The following is an 18,831-nucleotide window of genomic DNA, read 5'->3' on the forward strand; positions in this document are numbered from 1 at the left end:
GTTAACACGCTGATAAATGTCGTCTTCAAGGACCATTTGGTATTTTTAAACCTGGGCCCAATTTTATTTTGTTGCTGTTGTTTTTTTGTTTTACATATTTTGGTGTCTAAATGACTTGTAGGTTTTTATGTCACAAAAAGGGCTTCTTTTTGCCACAGACAGCCTCCCTAAAGCATCCCTACCATAAACTGTATTAAAAAGATAAACCCAAGTGACTCCTGGTGATACGGTGGTGATGAGTTCAAAAGAAAAATGATTAAATCCTAAAAACTTTACTTCTTAAAATATAATTTGGATATATTAATATTATAATTACTATTATTATTATTATTATTATTATTATTATTATTAGTATTATTATTAGTAGTAGTAGTAGTAGTAGTAGTAGTAGTAGTAGTACCCCGCCTTTCGCCCGAAGTCAGCTGGGATAGGCTCCAGCCCCCCGCGACCCTGTACGCAGGATAAGCGGTTGACGATGGATGGATGGATAATTATTAGTAGTAGTTATTAGTAGTAGTACTAGTAGTAGTAGTAGTAATGTTTTATTGTTATTTGGATGTGTGTGATTAGAATGCGGACAATTAACTGAATCAACAACATAACATCTGATGTTTTCCTCAACGTGGATTTATTGTCTTTTTACGGTGGTTTTAGTAGAAAACAGAACCCATTTAAACATAATACATTCCAGTATTTAGTAGCAGAGTATGTGCATAAATGTTTAAATACAGCTGAGGTGTTACCAGAGACTGGATTCCGGATCCAGGTGCTTTTGATAAGGGCCAGGATTTGGAATACTTTATTGGAGGAGGTTTATTTAATATTTCTGAATGCACCGTGTGCTGTTGTTGTTTTATGACAAAATAAAACCAAACCTCTCAGGTTGCCGCCCCTTTTGTTGAGGGTTGCAGTGCGCATGCTCAGTGTAGTAGCCGGTTATGGCGGCGGTGTGTGTTTGTCCATGAGGTGGGGGAAGCCTGCTATCCTTGCGGTCTGTGACAGAGCGATTCGAGCGAAGCGCTGCCATGGCTGGAGTGTTTGACATTGATTTGGACCAGCCGGAGGAAAATGTCTCCGACGATGAGATTGAGGAGGTACTTTGATGGAAGATGTCAAACGTAGCTGCGAGAGTTTTCACAGCAGAAACACTTCATGCACAGCAGCTAGCTGCAGCTAGCCTGGTAGCCTGCCTGCCACCGTGGGCCTGCTCCTGCAGCCGGGGCTCTCGGGCCTTTTCAAACAGGGTTTACCGAGGCTAATGCTAGCTCGCCGCCTTTAGCCTGACAGCAATCATGACAGAGCTGTCACTTGTTCTGTCTTTATTTTACTAGTAACGATAGCGAGCGGTAAAATGCATGCGTTGTTCAGGCTGTCACGTCTAAAAACTACCGCTGTCATGTTGGGGTTGTGCAAGCAGAGCCTTACTTGGCCAAAGGTGCTGCAGTGATAAATGTGGCTCCGTGTGCAACAGTTTATTTTGGCAAGACTGACAGACCGAAACTATATGGAGTTAATTAAAGCTGTCGCCTGCGTGTTTCTGTTCACACAAGAGTCTCAGCAGCAGCAGCAGCAGCAGCAGCACAGAACTACTACAGACAGTCACTGCATTTAACATCAACCAACACTTAGTGTGATTGGGTATCTTGTTACAACAAAACCATCACTGCCTGCTATTAAAGGAGTAGCACCGTTACTCAACAGGAGATGCACATATTTTCCATTAAGAGAAACAACTGTTCTGCTTTTGCTAAATATCTTGTTGATGTTCATATAGTATGAATTGGGCAACTATTCCTCATAATAGCTCTTGTTTGTTGGTATCACATCACACCCAGGTGTGAATGTGACACCAAACAACTTTGTAAAGAGGTAGATAGTTTGTCTAAAGTTTTGTACAGTAGTATATCTTTTTAAGATTATTTTCATTACCGGGTAATCTGGCAGTTAAATTCTGCATTAATCGATTTGTTGTTGTTTGGTCTATGAAATGACCGAAAATAGTGAAAATTGCCCTTCAGATTTTCCTTCAAATGTCTTGTTTTGTTCAGCCAGCAGCCCCAAAACCCAAAGACATCCACTTTACAATGATATCAAAACAGAGAAAAGCAGTTCTGTTGATCAACTAATCGATTAATCGTTGCAGCTCTAAATGTAATGCAGTTTTATTCTAGCTCAGTAGTTATATGATGTCATCTAAAACAGGGCTGCACGATATTGGGGAAAAAACTGACATTGCAATATTTTTCTTTTCTGCGATATGACAAAATACAGGAATTTTCACCAGATGACTTCAAGTGCTCTATTTGAAAAGAATTAAGCATCCTAGAAATATTGGGGAGATTTGGTAAGGGAAATACATAGATAGTAAAAATAAATAAGCTGAAATATTTCTTTTTAGTCAGAATACTTTTTTTGAATGCAAACTATCCTTTCTTGAGCTTTAATGTAGTAAACATATTTTAAACTAAATGATTAAAGGAAAAAATAAAAGAGCAGCTATACACCATCCCCCTGAGTGCTATACAAAAGTTTCTTTTCTTTTTGCATCCAAATCCACTGTTTCTGTGGTTTTCTCATGTTCCTAACTCATTTTCAAGTAGTCAGGGGCGTGGCCTGTTTTGGCTATATGATAAACTGATCAAGAACAATATTGTGAAAGGTGGTTTGCTGTGCATGCAGACTTCTGTTGTAGATGAGTCATGAAAAATGAGAACCGTGCAAGTTTTCCTTTTGTATCAAGCAGCAAAAATGTTGTTTGAGTTAATTTGACTTGACATTGCATTGTTCTGCGATGTGACTATTGCGCAAGGGCACATTGCGATGCGATGCTGAAATGTTATATCTCAAGTACATTTATTTTTTAGATTTGAATAACTTTGATTCTTTATTTAATTGCAGCCATAATCCTGTTGATAGGATTTTATTTGTATAGGATGTCACATTTTATAAATGCTTTACTATCATAGTACATTTCTGTATTTCCTTTTTTTCTCCTTGTGTTGAAACACTTCTGTTACAAAATACAGAAATGTTCATATGAGGTCAAACGCTCCTACAGGTGTATTGTGTAAAAAAGGAAAAATGGAAGAAAGAATGACCAAAAACACTAAATAACTTGTGTTTTCACTTTTCCTTCTAGGCTCAAATCAATATCATGGACCAGTGCAGTGGATTTGAGTTGTAAGTATTCAATATGTCCACCTGTGTTTGTGTGATTTTTGCAATTGAATTCATGAAAGTGTGAGGACAATGCATTAAATGTGCCTCTGCAGCAACATGGACGACTGCGAGAAGATTGAGATATCAGAGGACAACGTCAATCAGGGGACGGAGAACATCAGACCGGAGTGCTTTGAGCTGCTGCGGGTCCTGGGGAAAGGTGGTTATGGAAAGGTACTTGTTGTAGAGAAGCAGCAGCAAGTCTTAAGAAAATACATGAGAAAGTGCACTTAACATGCACACACTCCTGTGGATTCCCTCTGTAATGTGAAGTACCGAGTGATTTTGACTCAGAATTCCTTCAGCTGTTGATTTGATTATTTTATGCTTTCCCTTCTGTGCAGGTTTTTCAAGTTCGAAAAGTTGTTGGAGCCGCTTCGGGCAAAATATTTGCCATGAAAGTTTTAAAAAAGGTACTTAATTTTTTGCCCTTGTCAATGCCAAAATACAATCCAGCTTCAGTCACTTCAATTAGAGTTATGTACAGCTGCCTTCAGTTTGTATCCTATGAACATAATTGTATGCTTGTTATTACAAACAAACATTATGGTGCTTCTGTCTGCAAATACTGGCCCTCGAAGCCTGTGGTGGGGTAAGATTTCACTGCTTGTTGGTAGATTGCCATATGTCCTGCTGCAGCCTTGGCACTTAAAACTCTCTGCCTCAGCCTGTTAGATTCAGCTTGATAGTCACACTGCTTCTGCTTGATTGGCTAAAGAGACCCCAGTGACACCTACCAGATTCCAACCAGTCCAACCATTTATGAAGCATCTCAGAGTACGAAATCAGCCCTGACTTGCCCAAAACTCACATTCACATATAGGCTTAGGAGTGAAAGCACTTTATCAACTTTATCTCAAACGAGGAAGATTTTCATGTCTTTCCAGAGAGCTACAGAACTGTCCTAACCTGTTTGCACTTCCCAGCAGGCTGTAGTGGTAAGATAAATATGCAGTTTACTTTTCAGAAGCGTGTAATTTATATGTTTTGATCAAATATATTCTTAGTCTCTCTATGGGCAAAACTAAGTTGTAATACAAGCAATATAATACTGTAATTAATATAGGTTTTCCTGCTTCACATTATTTCTAATTCAGCCTGTTTGTGTTTGAATGTGTTGACTGCACATTGAAACCATTGAGAAAAACTACAAGAGGTCATCTTAAATTTTTCTCTTTATGATGATACGAGTGTCATGTACCAGTCATGTCATTTAGTCTTAAATGAGAACTTTGATTCCTTGCTGTGTGTGTGCGCCCCCTACTCTGAGGTGGAACTACAGGGATTCTGAGATGCTTGATAAACACGGGCCAGACTATACAACAGAAGTAATGGCCAGTAGCATAGTAGAGCAGTTACAAGGGTTGCATTAATAGATGACGATTAGTTACTGTTTTTGGTCGTCCAGTAAAGTGAACAAAAGCCCCGTTTGTGAGTGAGAAGGGACTGAACACAGTGCCTAATTCGTATTCGGCCTAAGCAAAACGTGATCAAGAAATGTAAAGATATCTCAGTCAGCAAGCTATACTGCACCTTTAAAAATCAAAGGTCTTGTCACAGCCTCAGTCTGCCCGAGCTCCATCTGTTGTCGAAGTTCTAACACTCAAAGCTGAGACAACATTATTGCTGACAGAAAGCTCTTCAGCACTCTGACAGAAGTGGTTAGCAAACATAAACAGAACCGGGAGCAGTAGAAAGGAGTGGAACAGAAGGCACTGTACATAGAATACCACAATAGTGATCAGTCTATTGACACCAGTAAACTCTATAGGATTGTAATCCACACATACACACACACACACACACACACACACACACACACACATATATATATATATTTGTTTTTGTTTTTTTTAAGTATAGTTTTAGAGTAGTAAAGGCCTGTTGCTGTCTGAGCATAATTTCTAATAAAAATGTAGAAGTAGTATGATCTGCCTTGTTGAACTTTGTTTATTCATTAAACTACATTAGCAATAATTAAGAATTGGCGCTCGTCTATCTCAGTGACATAGTTGCCTAAATTGCCCAGCTTAACCACTGCCTCTCAGATGTTGTATAGTGGAATACTTGTCTCTATTAGTCATGCAGAGCAAACGAGCAAGCAGCTCGTCAGGCAGCGACACAAAGCCTGTTGGCAGGAAATGTTGTTTGGAGCATTTCACATCTGCATGGGTCAAAACATGACTTAACGTTGATATGCTTTTTCGGGGGTGGGGTGGGGACACACCAGGCTATGATTGTGCGCAACGCCAAGGACACTGCCCATACCAAGGCAGAGAGGAACATCCTGGAGGAAGTGAAGCATCCCTTCATTGTTGATCTCATCTACGCCTTCCAGACTGGAGGGAAGCTGTATCTCATTCTGGAGTACCTGAGTGGTTAGTACCAGAAATGTACACATAGACACACAACTGGACCATTGGCACCGCTTTGAATGATCTTGGCCAGGTTTATCAAGTTAGAGCCACTCAGACCCTCTCCATGCAGTATTTTGACTTCTGCCATCAGGGAGGAGGTACAGTTTTTTTTTCCCCTGGGAGGGCCTAGTCAAACAATTATCTGAGATCATTTGTTCCCTCAGCTGTTGGGTTCTTAAACAAACTGTATTTCTAGTTGCTATTGCATACACACTTTAACAGAGGAGTCGTGGACTCTTAGTGCTTTTATAGCTCATTGCAACTTTATTCTGATTGCATCTGTTGTAGAGTTATTATATGTACTTATGCGTTTTTTTCTTTTTATTGTGTCGACTACTGTTTGCAAACCAAATTGCCCCTCAGGGACAATAAAGTCTGTCCACTCCAAACACTCATTCTGCAGGAAGATTTACGCATGCAGAGTAAGTGTGAAAACGCTGCTTGTATTTTAGTGTTTGCTATTGTGATTAATTGTGTCTACAGTCTAAATTAGATAAGCTTAAATAATCAGATTGCATAACTTTATCATAAGTCTGTTGATTCATTCACACAAACTTAGGATACACACACACACACCGACAGTCTCTCTGTATCAAATTCTCACACCTTTGTTTTTCTCTACCTCTCGTATACACACTGGCAAAATGACAAAAAAAATATTGCAGTACAGGTTGTAGCTTGGCTTCTCATTTCTCCTTTCCATCAAATGGCATAAGTATAATCTTGCTCTATCTTATGTATGGCAGTCTATTAATAGTGTGATTCATGAAGAAGGAATCAGGTTTCTGTTTGTGGGTCAGTGCCAAAACAGACTAATAAGTAGAAAGGCAGCTAAACTTTCTACTTGTCTCCTCCGGGGTAGTCAGTAGTAAGAGTCACACAGCCTAACCTTTGGGGATGGTGGGAACCTACATATGCGTGTCACCCATGTTAATGGCATAAACATGTGTTCACCTGTGCAGGAGGGGAACTCTTCATGCAGCTGGAGAGGGAGGGCATCTTCATGGAAGACACAGCCTGGTGAGCGTTGTTCATCTTCATAGTAAATAGGGATGCACAGACATGTTGGCAGGACTATCGGCATCACTGTGGAAAATACCCGTTTCTGATTGGCTGGCAGGCGTCTGTTAAAATTGCACCTCAGGAAACCTCAAACGCAGTTTTGATCAGCAGTTTAACCATTTTCAAACTCAAGGTACAGTATATGAAACTTCTTACCAGTCAACTCTCACCAGTAAAATGACAGTCGGTTAAACAGACCAGTTCCTTATTTAGAAGTAAAGTGCTGTTTCTTGGCATGAAGTTGATATTTAAATATGTTCATTGTTTGTTTTGTTTTTTGTGTAGTTTTTACCTGGCAGAGATCTCCATGGCTCTGGGCCATCTGCACCAGAAGGGCATCATCTACAGAGACCTAAAGCCTGAGAACATCATGCTCAACAACCAAGGTGTGTGTGTGTGTGCGTGTGTGTGTGTGCGCGTGTGTGTGTGTGTGTGTGTGTGTGTGTGTGTGTGTGTGTGTGCGCGCGCATGCAAGAAATGAGCTCAGACCTTTCCTGCATATGTCCAAAAAAAGAAACAGTATTTAACCTTATAACATAAGCATCCATATGCACAAATATCACGCATGCCTCATGACTATAAGTAAATAAAGGTCTTATCGTGACTGAATGCAATTTTTGTCCAGTATATTCACCACAAAGGGGTGAAAAGGATTGTAAATGATTACTGAATATGTGTTTTTGTTTTTCCTTTCAGGCCATGTAAAGTTGACAGACTTTGGGCTGTGTAAAGAGTCAATTCACGACGGCACAGTCACCCACACTTTCTGTGGTACCATTGAATATATGTAAGTCAAGTCATTTTTATTTATATAGCCCAATATCACAAAGTGCTTCAAGAGGCTTTATAATCTGTACAGCATACAACCCCCTCTGTCAAAAAAAGAAAACATTTAACCGCGGGGGGGAAAATTGTAGAAACCTCAGGAACAGCAACAGAGGAGGGATCCCTCTTCCAGGACAGACAGAGATGCAATATATGTCATGTACAGAATAGATTCACAGCAGGAAATCATAGTGTATACAATTGTTAACACAAAAAGCGCTCTCTCATTTTCTTCCTGATCTCTCTCCCTCTCTCACATACAAACATGCTTCTCCTCCTTCTGTCATGCTTACTGTTGACTCCTTGAAATTAGTTCATTAGTAAGAAATGTGCACTCACCTTCTTGTTGTAGGGCCCCCGAGATCTTGATGAGAAGCGGACACAACAGAGCCGTGGACTGGTGGAGTCTGGGCGCTCTGATGTACGACATGCTCACAGGAGCGGTCAGTTAAACATTTACAACATATGAAAAAAAAAGTTTCTACTTCTCTCTCACTATTATGCACTGTTATAAAATATGCATCTCTTTTTCCCGCTGTAGCCACCATTCACTGGTGAAAACCGAAAAAAGACTATTGACAAAATCCTGAAGTGTAAGCTCAGCCTCCCGCCCTACCTCACACAAGAAGCTAGAGATCTCCTGAAGCGGGTATCTCCTGTTTGTTTAAAGCGTACGCCGCTTGTGTTTATCCAGAATAAGTGTGGGGTTGCTGTGTGCTGTGTATTCTTCTGACTTTTGACTGCTGGTTGTACAGTTGCTGAAGAGAAACGCCTCGTCACGGCTGGGAGCGGGAACTGGAGATGCCACAGAGGTGCAGGTGAGAACGTGCAGGGGCTGGACGACACAACACACCAACTCCTACTGAGCACTGAACACCAGTATACTGCTTTTATATGCCAAAATTACAATGCCCTAAGGAGCATGACTTACAAAATACTAAAATATTATTACCTAATATTTTCATCTGTGCAGCTGCAACACCCGCAGGGAAAAATACTCAATTTTAACATTGTGTATGGAAGTTATTTATGACTTGCTTGTACTCACACTCCGATTCATTGTAAAAAGCTGTTGGTGCATGAATGGCAACTTGTTTTAAGTTTTCCCAGACTGAGAGGCTATGTTTTATGGTCGTCTGTTCATACAGTAACACTCTTGTTTGCATTTGATACCCTATAGGCTCATCCCTTCTTTCGACACATCAACTGGGAGGATTTGCTGGCTCGAAAAGTGGAGCCTCCCTTCAAACCTTTTCTGGTGAGTATCTGAGCAGAGCACTGGGAAATTCTGAATCGGATACTTCTACTTTTAGTCTTAGGGTGGGAAATATAAGAAGGTTAAATGTTTAAGTTAGATCTCTGTCAGCTCACAAATTTGGATTGTGAAATCCAGAAGGGTTTAATTCTGGTTGCCTGCTCAGATGAAACCAATTGAATTAGCGCTGCGATGATTAATCGATTAGTTGTCAACTATTAAATTAATCTTGAACTATTTTGATCATCGGTTTGAGTCATTTTTTAAGGAAAAAAGTCACAATTCTCTGATTCCAGCTCCTTAGCTCCTTCCAGTTCCATTATGTGAATATTTTCTGGCTTCTTTACTCCCCTATGACATTAAACTGAATATTTTTGGGTTGTGGACAAAAAAAGACATTTGAGGATGTAATCTTGGGATTTGCAAAATACTGATATGACATTTTATAAACCAAACAACTAATCAGTTAATTGAGAAAATAATTCACAGTGAAAATATGATTAGTTGCAGCCCGAAACTGAATATGTTTCGGTAACTGAACCAGGGTCCTCTCTTGTTTCATACCCACGTGTTGTTAGTCGACACATCTTACTTATGTTGCCGCACCTCCTCACCTGTGTTTGCCTTCTCTTCCATCTTCTCAGCAATCAGCTGAAGACGTGAGTCAGTTTGACTCGAAGTTCACCAGTCAGACGCCAGTCGACAGCCCGGATGACTCGACCCTCAGTGAGAGTGCGAATCAAGCCTTCCTGGTAACTTCTCGGACTACATTTCCCCATCTTTCTCTGACAGCTCGTTGATATTTTAAATTGGCAGTGTCTCTTGATCACAAAAGAAAAACTCCCCAAAAGTTCATGTTTTCAGGAACACGGTGAGAAATCACAGAACCTTTTACATGCAAAAAAGTGATTCATAAGCTTGTACTGAAATGTTGCATTTCGCATTCTTATCCTCTGTTATAAAGCATGGAAAACTCTGTTTACTTCTCTTTTCAGTTATTTAATGTTAACAAAAACACCACAGGTTTTCATGATAAACATGTAATTCTTCCATTTTGCCGCAATATAAGTTTGTATTGTCATATATTCAATCAATAAGACAACTCTGGTGTGCGTAATAAGAAGAAACCAAACCAGTCAGCTGGAGCTCTTTGGCCAGTTAGATCTGGATCACGCTGCTGCTTCTGGCTCCGTAATTGATGATTTCTTCCTAGCGCTAGCTCTGCCTTTCAAATGTGCCCCAACCGTACCTGTGTTTTATCTCTGATGTCTTTGTTCTTGTAGGGTTTCACGTATGTCGCTCCATCAGTCCTGGAAAACATCAAAGAAAAGTTCTCATTTGAGCCAAAGATCCGCTCACCTCGACGGATCATGGACAGCCCAAGAACCCCCCTCAGGTATGTCGGCGTGTCTGCAGCAGGCACTAGGGAGACAAATGTCTGACATTGTGTACTGCTTGACGTCCTTGACTGGTAAGCCCCAGATTCCTACACTGGGCCTTACATTAATTACTGATATTGAGAAAAATATGGCATCTTAATCTACATAATGAAAATAATAATATACATGTTGTCTATTCAGTAATAATGTTGAGCTTTGGCTCGCTTTATCATGCACACTAATAGATTAAGCCCAGAAGTCTGTTCTCCTAAAACTTCTCATCTCAGTTCTGTTCTACGTGGCTGAATTTGGTTTCTGAAGACTGTTGAAATAGTCGGTAACATAGCAGAAAGACACATCATCAACAAATCTTCCATGTCGTTACAAATGCCTCATCTTTTCCTGTCTTTTCAGCCCAGTCAAGTTCTCAGGGGGGGAGTGCTGGGCCCGGAGCCCCCTCCTTCCCGGCGGAGGACCAAGCGTCCTCCAGTCACCTCAGGACCAGGCCATGGAGCTGTCCACCCCAGAGCAAATGGACGTCACAACAAGCTCCGAGGCCTCGGACCCTCTTCCCATCCGTCAGCCTGCCGGGGTCAACCTGGCTCAGATGAAGCAGCAAACCTATCCCGTCATGGCCAAACGGCCAGAACATCTACGTATGAACCTATGACCCACCGCGCCTCTTTAGGAGAGTTTATTTCTGTTTTTTTTTTTTCTTTGTTGATATTTTTTAAGAAATGAAGCAAAAAGATACGGATGCTAGAGACAATTAGAATCCCAAAATTGCACATCAGCACACTACATATACTGTCACAACTTGGGAGTTTGTGCATGGGTCTGGGATTCCAGCGTGCTGCAGTTAAAAGTGCTACCGACAACATCATTGTCTCACCACCACTCCTCCGACACCTCAGGTCTTATGACCTTTGTCTTCTGAACTGGACTAGTAGGACTGGAAATGTTTTGAGGAGCTACAGCCTTTGTGCGAATTGGAAATCAAAGGCGATAATGTATCACACAGTATGCAAACGATCTACTCTAAAAATGCTGTTGGCCTCAATTCAAGACGGCGTCCAAAGTGCTGCTTTGTGCTGTTTGAATGAATGCCAGCAAGGAAGTTGCTTCCATGGAGAAATTTTGAGAGTTCTTAAACAGATGCTTCCTGGTTCTGAATGAAATGTTATGAATTAGGTTTACTATTGAAGATCAAAGAAATCATCATTGTGAGCAGCGGACAAGCAGAGGTTCTGATATTGATGAATATAGCTTAATGTCTTATGATGTTTTACAAAATGGATGTATTAACTGTGCTATACATCAACAATGAATCAGAGAGCCTCAATTAAACAAGAAAAAAACAAAAACATGTTGACTTTTTACATTCTTTCGGCATTGGTGTTGTGGATTGGCGTGTTTGATGTGGGACCCATACTTCAATTATCTGCTCTTCGGGCGTATGACACAGGGATGTATCACTGGATAAGTCGACGCATCACCAGGCATAATTCAGCTTGATGCCACATTAGCGCCTCACTTCTCCCATCACCACCCAAAACATCACACTGGTCATGGTGCTGCTTTGTGTATGACCCCACACCAGCCACCCAAGAGACTGTGGGCCGTGGCGGTGATGGGGACTCCCTGGAGTGATCTCAAATTAGAGACCGTGGCACCAGTTGATCTGGACACTGTCTGCAGTTGTGGGGTTTAATTCTCCAAAAACTTGGGACAGCATTTATAACCTCTTGCATCAGCGTTCACTTGTTTAGGAGGGAAACTTTAGAAATCCTGAAAAGCAAGGAAAATTACAATAAAATGTAAAAAACAGAGTGCGTCGTGTTTTTTTCTTTATAATCTGTATTCAAAGTTTCAGGAAAAACAAACTACATATGTTTTAAATTACATTATCTTTTTCAAATCTGATCAACATTGGATCTTATGAATGTCCAACTTCATTATCAAAACATCAGAGCACTGCTGCTAATATATTTAAATGTATCGCTATACTGTCACACTGCAATCCTTTATATGATTGGGGATTCAGATGTAAACAAAAGTTTTGCAACTTAAAAAAAATAATCACTAATTGTCATAAAACAAAAGTCTTCAATAAAAGGTTTGTGAGGTAACATTTCAAGATGCATTAAATTCTCTGTAGCTGAAATAATAGTTCACCACCACTTAAAAGCCTTCTTTTTTTTTTTTTTAAGTAACTGAAGTCAAATCCTAAAAACCACATTATGAAACCTAACACACATGTTGCTGTAAATGAACGGTCACACAGTTTAGTATGTCAAAAAAATCAAAACAAAAAACGTAGTGTTGCCCTATTATTGGCAAAAGGCTCTAAGGATGGATTGTTGTGACATTACAGTGTTGTACTGGCACAAATGAACATGAAAGGCCTAAAAAACATCACAGCAACACCATGTAGTATGGAAACTAATAGGAGTTGCTCAGTGTGAGTTTAATGTACAGCATAAGGGACTAATTGCATTTCACAGGAATCGGCGGACAAAAGAGAAAAAATAACCACCATTATCTGGAGACGTTTGACATTTTACGTGCGCTTCACAAAGACAGCAATCGAAATCAGAAACTATGCAACATGTGATAAAAATTCAGTCTTTTCCTGTGGTGTCCTCATATGAACCCTGATTGTGTGCTTCAGCATTCACATTTGACAGAGCCGTTGGATTCTTTTCAATGCTGGCTTTGGAGAAAATACTGTAACATTCAATTCTATTGTACAATATGCAAAACAAACAGAGCATTGGCTTATCGAGTTTCTCGCCAAGGCTGCTGGTCTGGCATCTGAATTGTTTTTGGGGGCGAGACAGTTACGATATTCTTTCACCTGCATACTTTTCAGGCTGGTGGTAATGTCCCACTCAGATGGGATCTGCTAAGGGACCCTTCATCTACACTGCAAATGGTGTTTTAATTAGGACTCCTGTAATCGTATGTTGCATTAGTAGTTAGTTTACAGTATATTGGCCTTTAGCATGCAACGTGTCTCAATAATGTGTATATAAATCTAAAAAAAAAAAGAAATATGCATGTTTATTGTGAATATTATTTTTCTTCTTGTGACCTAAAAATAACTTACCAACCAGGCCCAATTGATAAACAAGATGTTCCAAAACTTAAAAGCTGCACTGTCCAGTATTGCTACTTAAGTAAAGTGTGGAAAAATAAAAACATTACTCCAACCAAAAAACATTTAATATCTTAGACATTAATTTAACCATTGGTGATATTGGTCATATTATATATGGATATCTTATCCATAAATCACTGTGCAAATTAAAATCTTTGTAAGGAATGTGTGTGTAGAAACAGAGAATCAACTACAGTAACGAAAGCAGGCATGTTTTGTGTAAACTACCAAATTACAGCATATAAATGAAAACAGTGTTACGCAATGAGTATTCATCGTTTTAAGTGCTTCATTTTCAAATGACTGTAATATTCCCTGCCTGTGTTTCACTGCAGCTCAAACAAGGTTGGCTTCTAGAGACTTTGAAAAACTAAACAAGGCACACATTATTTCAGAGGAAAGAAATTTAAATAATTATTGGTTCAGATCTGAGTCCAACAGCAGAGAAAGATGTTCTTTACACTGGGTTTAAATCACTTGGATTCACAGATGGGTTGAGTTAAACAGCATCAGGACAGTTCAGATAGTCTGAAGTCAAACTCAAACTGAGTGCATACAGTCAGTTCGAAGAAGTGCATTTGTATGCTTTGCTTTTCTTTTCCCTTAAGTATCCCTTTAATATAGATGAAATGGTGACTGGCCAGGAAGGTAAACAAGTCGGTCTGAAGTGCTGAGTTTACTAAAGCTTAAAGCTATTTAGGGCAAAAGGCAAACACTGCACAGAACAGCTTAACTTGTACTTCGCACACAGTTAACTCAACAATCTGGATATCCAAGCAGGTTAATACAAACCCAGAAAATGATTTAACCATATCCTTTGACTCGGCTCTGGTTTGGTTAGGCTGTTTTAAGCAGCAGAATATGGTTTCAGAACGAACAAAGAAAAAAATTTTCTGCAAAAGTTAACTAGTCTGACCAGTTGTTGGGAGTTTTCAGGGCACAAATACAGGTAGCACAAGTAACAATGAGATGGATTTATAGCTCCAGAGAGACAATGGTGTCTTTCGTAAGATTTATGTACTTTAAGGTGACAGAGGTGAGAAAGTGTGAGTGTGAGGGTTTTCTGAACGTAGCAGCTAGAGAAGGACCAGAGGGACAAAACCAGATGGATTAGAGTGGAATGACCGTGTGTCCGCCATTCAGTCATAGTTGGAGCACAGTATGCAGAGCTGCAAGAAAAATAAAGACTCTGTGGTACTGCTGATACAGTGTCATCACTAATTAGCTCTGCACCTCCATGCAGCGGGGCTCTGTTCCTGCAGCCGCCTCATTTTCTTCCCCAACCACAACCACCACGCCAAACCGATCACAACACACACCACCGACTCCACGTAGTAGCCGTCCAGTGTTGTCACACAAGTACCGCCCTCCTTAACGCACAGCTGGAGAAGGGGACAGGGACACAAAAGAAGAATTGCTCATTTATAAAGTCTAGGTAATCACATACACTGCTGTGCATATCCCCCCCCCAACTCTCCCCCTCTCCCCGTGCTTACTTACCCCTGCCTCGTCTGGAGAGCCGCAGCTCTGCCCGACGGCCCCCTGACACTCCTTAGAGGTCAGTGGATCCACCATCCACAGAGCCACAGTGGACGGCCAGTTTCCACCGAGGTTAGTGACTGTGTTCAGCAGAGTCATGTAGGTGCCGCCGATGAGGGGGTCACTAACTTTGGCATGGAAGGCCATGCAGGCCACGTACATACTGTACAACGCCACCTGAGGGTAGCAACATGAGAAGCATTTGTTCAAACTGATCATGACATTTAAAGACTTCATTCCTGTCACATCAACTGTATGTTTCTAACTGTTGTGTGGATCCTCATGACCGGATAACAAAAAAAAACAAATATTAGATTTTAGATTTATTTCTGTTGCACAGTGACATCTGGGGGCAGAGAGAGGAAATGAGATAAGGTTCATAGAAAAAGACTACTTGTTGGCCTTTATGTACCTGTGCATTATACCTAAAAAAATGAGACGTTAACATCCATTAGTGTGTCTACAACATAATAGATTACATACAGAATTTCCTTTTAATTCCTACAGTAATAAAGCCAAACAACAAGAGTCAGGCACTCTGAGGCTGTACTTCGGCATGCGAACATGCTCACAATGATAATGCTAACATGCTATTGTTAAGCAGGTATAATGTTTACCATCTCAACAGAGTATTTCCAAGGACCATGCCGCTAACATGTCTAACAATGACAAATTGCAACCAACTGCCTGCTGTGCTCAATCAGAGTCATATTTGCTCATTTCAGCGAAGTTCCTGTCACCTGGAAAAAACTGTGCTAAAAGACTGTGCTAGAGACAGAAAAGAAAAACAAGACAATAAAGAGAGTAACAGAAAAAACAAACCTGGTGCAGTGCATAGCTAACAAGCACTATGGCGTAGTAGTAAAGAGGTAACCCTCCTTCATGTTTTACACTGGGGGTCCACCACACCAGCAGAGCGTACTCCAGTCCTATGAGCAACCTGCCACCACAAAGCAACACCACTCTGTTAGTGTTTAGCTTACTGAATGTGTGTAAGCATGGGTTTATGTGCCCCTGTGTGTGTGTTATAACCTGAAAGGGAAGGCCTTGTAGAAGACATCCAGAGGTCTGGGACCTGCTGTGTATTTACTGATGATCACAGGTAGTAGGATCTGCAGGGGCACCATGGGCACTGCCAGCAATGCCAGCTGCTCCTTGGGAACTCCAGCCTCCACCAGCTTCAGACCCGTCACTGCATCTGCTGCGGAGAAGCCAATCTGAGAGAAGACACACGAGAAATCTCCTCATTCACGATGAATACTTAATGTTAAGCAGCAAACATGCAAAAGCAACACTTTCAAACTTATATTTCAAAAGGTAAAACAAATATTTATAGTACTAAGTACTTTAGCAGTGAGAAGCAGGACACAGAAGGTGAAGACTGTGGGCATCTTGATGATAGAGAACAGCAGCTTATAGGTTTCCATGACACCCTGTGTCTCCTCATGCACCCTCTTCTTTCCTTTGCTGTGCTCATTTTCCCTTTTAATGATGGCAACCAATGTGGTGGAAACCAGGAAGACCACTCCCCAAAAAAACAAGAAGTCTACAGCGGAAGAACAGAAAGCATTAGGAAATACACTTCCATCCCCCAAAGTACTGTTGTGTTGTAAAGTATCACATGAATTATAATTTATCTTGTTAATCCATTAGGTCAAGGATAGGTAATACCTGACAAGGTGACAATGCCTGTGTCCTTGGGCTCTATTCTGAGGTATGTATTGCAGAAGTCTGCAGACTCCAGGGCCAGAAAGAGCACGTTCCCCAGGAAGTAGCCAGCTGTCTGGCCCACAGAGTTGCATGTAGAAGCATAGCCCACATTCTCTCTGGATAACATAGTCAGGGCCCAGCCATCCACAGCTATGTCCTTTGAGGCAGAGAAGATACAGCCTTTGACGAATGGCACAGAAATGATCAACTTGAATGTATTTCTCTTCCTGAATATGTGTTTGTGACAAAGTGTTCATGATTTCCTACCTGTGTGGCTGCCAGGAAGGCAAGCATAAAGAAGACTGCAGTAAGTGTTACCACGCTCGGTCCTCCCTCACTCTGCAACAGTGAATTGACCGTCATGGAAAGGTAGAGCATGAAGAGGCCCAGCAGGTACTGTGTGGGCACCAGCCATGACTTTCTGCAGAAATCAGGTGGGAGGATTGACAGTGGAGAGAAATAAGGGCAGCAAAAAGAATCCACACAGATGAAAACATCTACATTAACAGTACACACGTGTCCTTCTTACCTTCTGCCGAACCTGCTGAAGTAGAGAGCGTCCACCAGTGGCGCCCAGAGAAGCTTGAGACTAAATGGCCAGAAGACAAAGCTGAAAAAGGCTTGGTCTTTATAGCTGACACTCTTACTCTGCAAGATCAGAGGGATGCTACCAGCCAGTCCCAGAGGAATCCCTTGCAGCACGTAGAGGAACAGAAGCAGCAACACGTTCCCTAACTCGCCACGGATCCCAGGACGGACTCTGTGCCTCCTGTCCTCAGAGTCAGACCCTTTGATAAGACCCTCTGCCTCCTCTTCCACTTCTGGTTCAGAGGAGCTCATCTCTCCCCTGTCCATGTCTCTCATGTGTTCAGGAGAGAGGGCGGCACCCGCCAGCTTCCGCTGCCGCCCGTTCTTATGTGTGATCAAATCTGAATGCTCCATGTTGGAGCGGTGGGCATCAAACCCGCTGTGCCCTCAACAAACCTGCAAAAAAAGATGAGAGAGAACTACTGAGACAGCAAAACAGGCATTAACTGAAAGTCTCTGAAGCCCCCATGAATATGTTCATTTATGTAAATCCCACTATTGGAAAGCAGGCAAGTTATGGAAAGAAAGGCTGCAGCAACAAAAATAAAAACTACAATACAATATTGAACCAACAGGTTTGTCTAATGCTAGTACGTCTTGTCATTCTGAATATGCGGATGCAAACAGCCAACAGTGGTGATATATGGACTGCACTTGATCAAACAGCTGGTCAAGTGAATTTCTGACTGACTATAATGATGATATGACGCTATCATGTGTGCTGTGCACACTATACACACGCTGCATATGACAAGCAGACACCAATTGCAATTAGTTTGTAAAGAAATTAAAAATTGAGACAGTCAGTCATTATTGGGGTGAAAGGTGAAGGTGACACTTTCAGGGTCCCACGGAAAAATCCAGGATTGTGTTGAATTTAAAATGTCTTGTAGTTTATATACCGTATGGTAAAGTACAAGCAAAAAAAGACAAACTAATACAATGTGTGCACACTGTTTGGCTCGCTGACACCATCAGTCTCTGGCAGAAAGCAATTAAGGCTTATTATAGAGCAGATAAATCAATTAATGTGTAGCTGTCCACATTAATTTACCAGTTATTATGTTAGCCTAAAAATATAAGGAGATTCATTTAATTTACATATACAAAACGATACAATATATGTATATTCCAGTAGAATAATTAGGGCAAATATAAAGACATACAAAGGGCATGTATGTGGTGAAAAAGTAAAGTAAAAGACAAGCAGTAATATGATTCATACATACCTGGTGATGATGACAGCATGCCAAATTAACAAAACAGAACTAAACGGCTGAATTACGGAGCCATTCAACCGGAAACCCGATTTTATTCTGTGTTTATTCAATCTCTAACTGGCGCCATCTTAATAAAAATAAGAAAATGACTACCTTTGAATTAAAACTGATTACAGCAGTGAACATCAAAAACACAGAAGGACGAGGAAGCGCGGCGCGTGCGACGTCTAAATGTGTCCGGCTCCTACAGCTGACGTGTCAAAACACAACTGCGTGTAGTTCCTCTTCAGTGAAAATATATAATACGGGACAAATAACCTACAATTATTTTGTAATGAATGTTAGACAGGCTCAACAAAAATCTAAACACAAAGTGCTGTTGGGATAACAATGTAATACCAGAAGAAAAGATTTTCAATTAAGTGTACTTTTAAGCCCAAATCGAGCCTGTAATCAC

General features: G+C 40.9%; 2 protein-coding genes across 2 annotated transcripts; one reads left to right on the plus strand and one right to left on the minus strand.

The window, feature by feature from the left end:
- The first annotated feature begins 904 nt into the window (after window positions 1-904).
- Window positions 905-11,984, plus strand: rps6kb1b (ribosomal protein S6 kinase b, polypeptide 1b). Its single transcript, XM_046073402.1, has 15 exons — window positions 905-1,094; window positions 3,140-3,180; window positions 3,273-3,393; window positions 3,564-3,632; window positions 5,450-5,597; window positions 6,599-6,656; window positions 6,984-7,084; window positions 7,395-7,485; window positions 7,876-7,966; window positions 8,065-8,172; window positions 8,279-8,341; window positions 8,704-8,781; window positions 9,423-9,530; window positions 10,062-10,174; window positions 10,572-11,984. Exons 1-15 carry the CDS (start codon window positions 1,026-1,028, stop codon window positions 10,825-10,827), a joined length of 1,515 nt encoding a protein of 504 aa, XP_045929358.1. The 5' UTR covers window positions 905-1,025; the 3' UTR covers window positions 10,828-11,984.
- A 7-nt stretch (window positions 11,985-11,991) lies between these two features.
- Window positions 11,992-18,608, minus strand: slc33a1 (solute carrier family 33 member 1). The gene is made up of 9 exons (XM_046073401.1): window positions 18,384-18,608; window positions 17,096-17,550; window positions 16,834-16,987; window positions 16,528-16,723; window positions 16,203-16,402; window positions 15,889-16,073; window positions 15,679-15,796; window positions 14,818-15,033; window positions 11,992-14,699 (listed from the first exon to the last, which is right to left on the minus strand). The coding sequence occupies exons 2-9, from the start codon at window positions 17,506-17,508 to the stop codon at window positions 14,535-14,537; spliced, it is 1,647 nt and encodes a 548-aa protein (XP_045929357.1). The 5' UTR covers window positions 17,509-17,550; window positions 18,384-18,608; the 3' UTR covers window positions 11,992-14,534.
- Between the last annotated feature and the right edge of the window lie 223 nt (window positions 18,609-18,831).

The sequence above is a fragment of the Micropterus dolomieu genome, linkage group LG17 (genome assembly GCF_021292245.1).
Source record: "Micropterus dolomieu isolate WLL.071019.BEF.003 ecotype Adirondacks linkage group LG17, ASM2129224v1, whole genome shotgun sequence".
In the NCBI taxonomy this organism is placed as follows: domain Eukaryota; kingdom Metazoa; phylum Chordata; class Actinopteri; order Centrarchiformes; family Centrarchidae; genus Micropterus; species Micropterus dolomieu.

Excerpts from the sequence above, each read along its gene's own strand:
- rps6kb1b (XM_046073402.1), top strand. The coding sequence starts at position 1,026 with ATGGCTGGAGTGTTTGACATTGATTTGGACCAGCCGGAGGAAAATGTC. Across the intron at positions 3,181-3,272 it reads CAGTGCAGTGGATTTGAGTT|CAACATGGACGACTGCGAGA; the intron begins GTAAGTATTCAA and ends GTGCCTCTGCAG. Across the intron at positions 3,394-3,563 it reads GGAAAGGTGGTTATGGAAAG|GTTTTTCAAGTTCGAAAAGT; the intron begins GTACTTGTTGTA and ends CCTTCTGTGCAG.
- slc33a1 (XM_046073401.1), bottom strand. The coding sequence starts at position 17,508 with ATGGAGCATTCAGATTTGATCACACATAAGAACGGGCGGCAGCGGAAG. Across the intron at positions 16,074-16,202 it reads TCCTGCTTCTCACTGCTAAA|ATTGGCTTCTCCGCAGCAGA; the intron begins GTACTTAGTACT and ends GTCTTCTCTCAG. Across the intron at positions 15,034-15,678 it reads TTAGCTATGCACTGCACCAG|GTGGCGTTGTACAGTATGTA; the intron begins GTTTGTTTTTTC and ends TGCTACCCTCAG.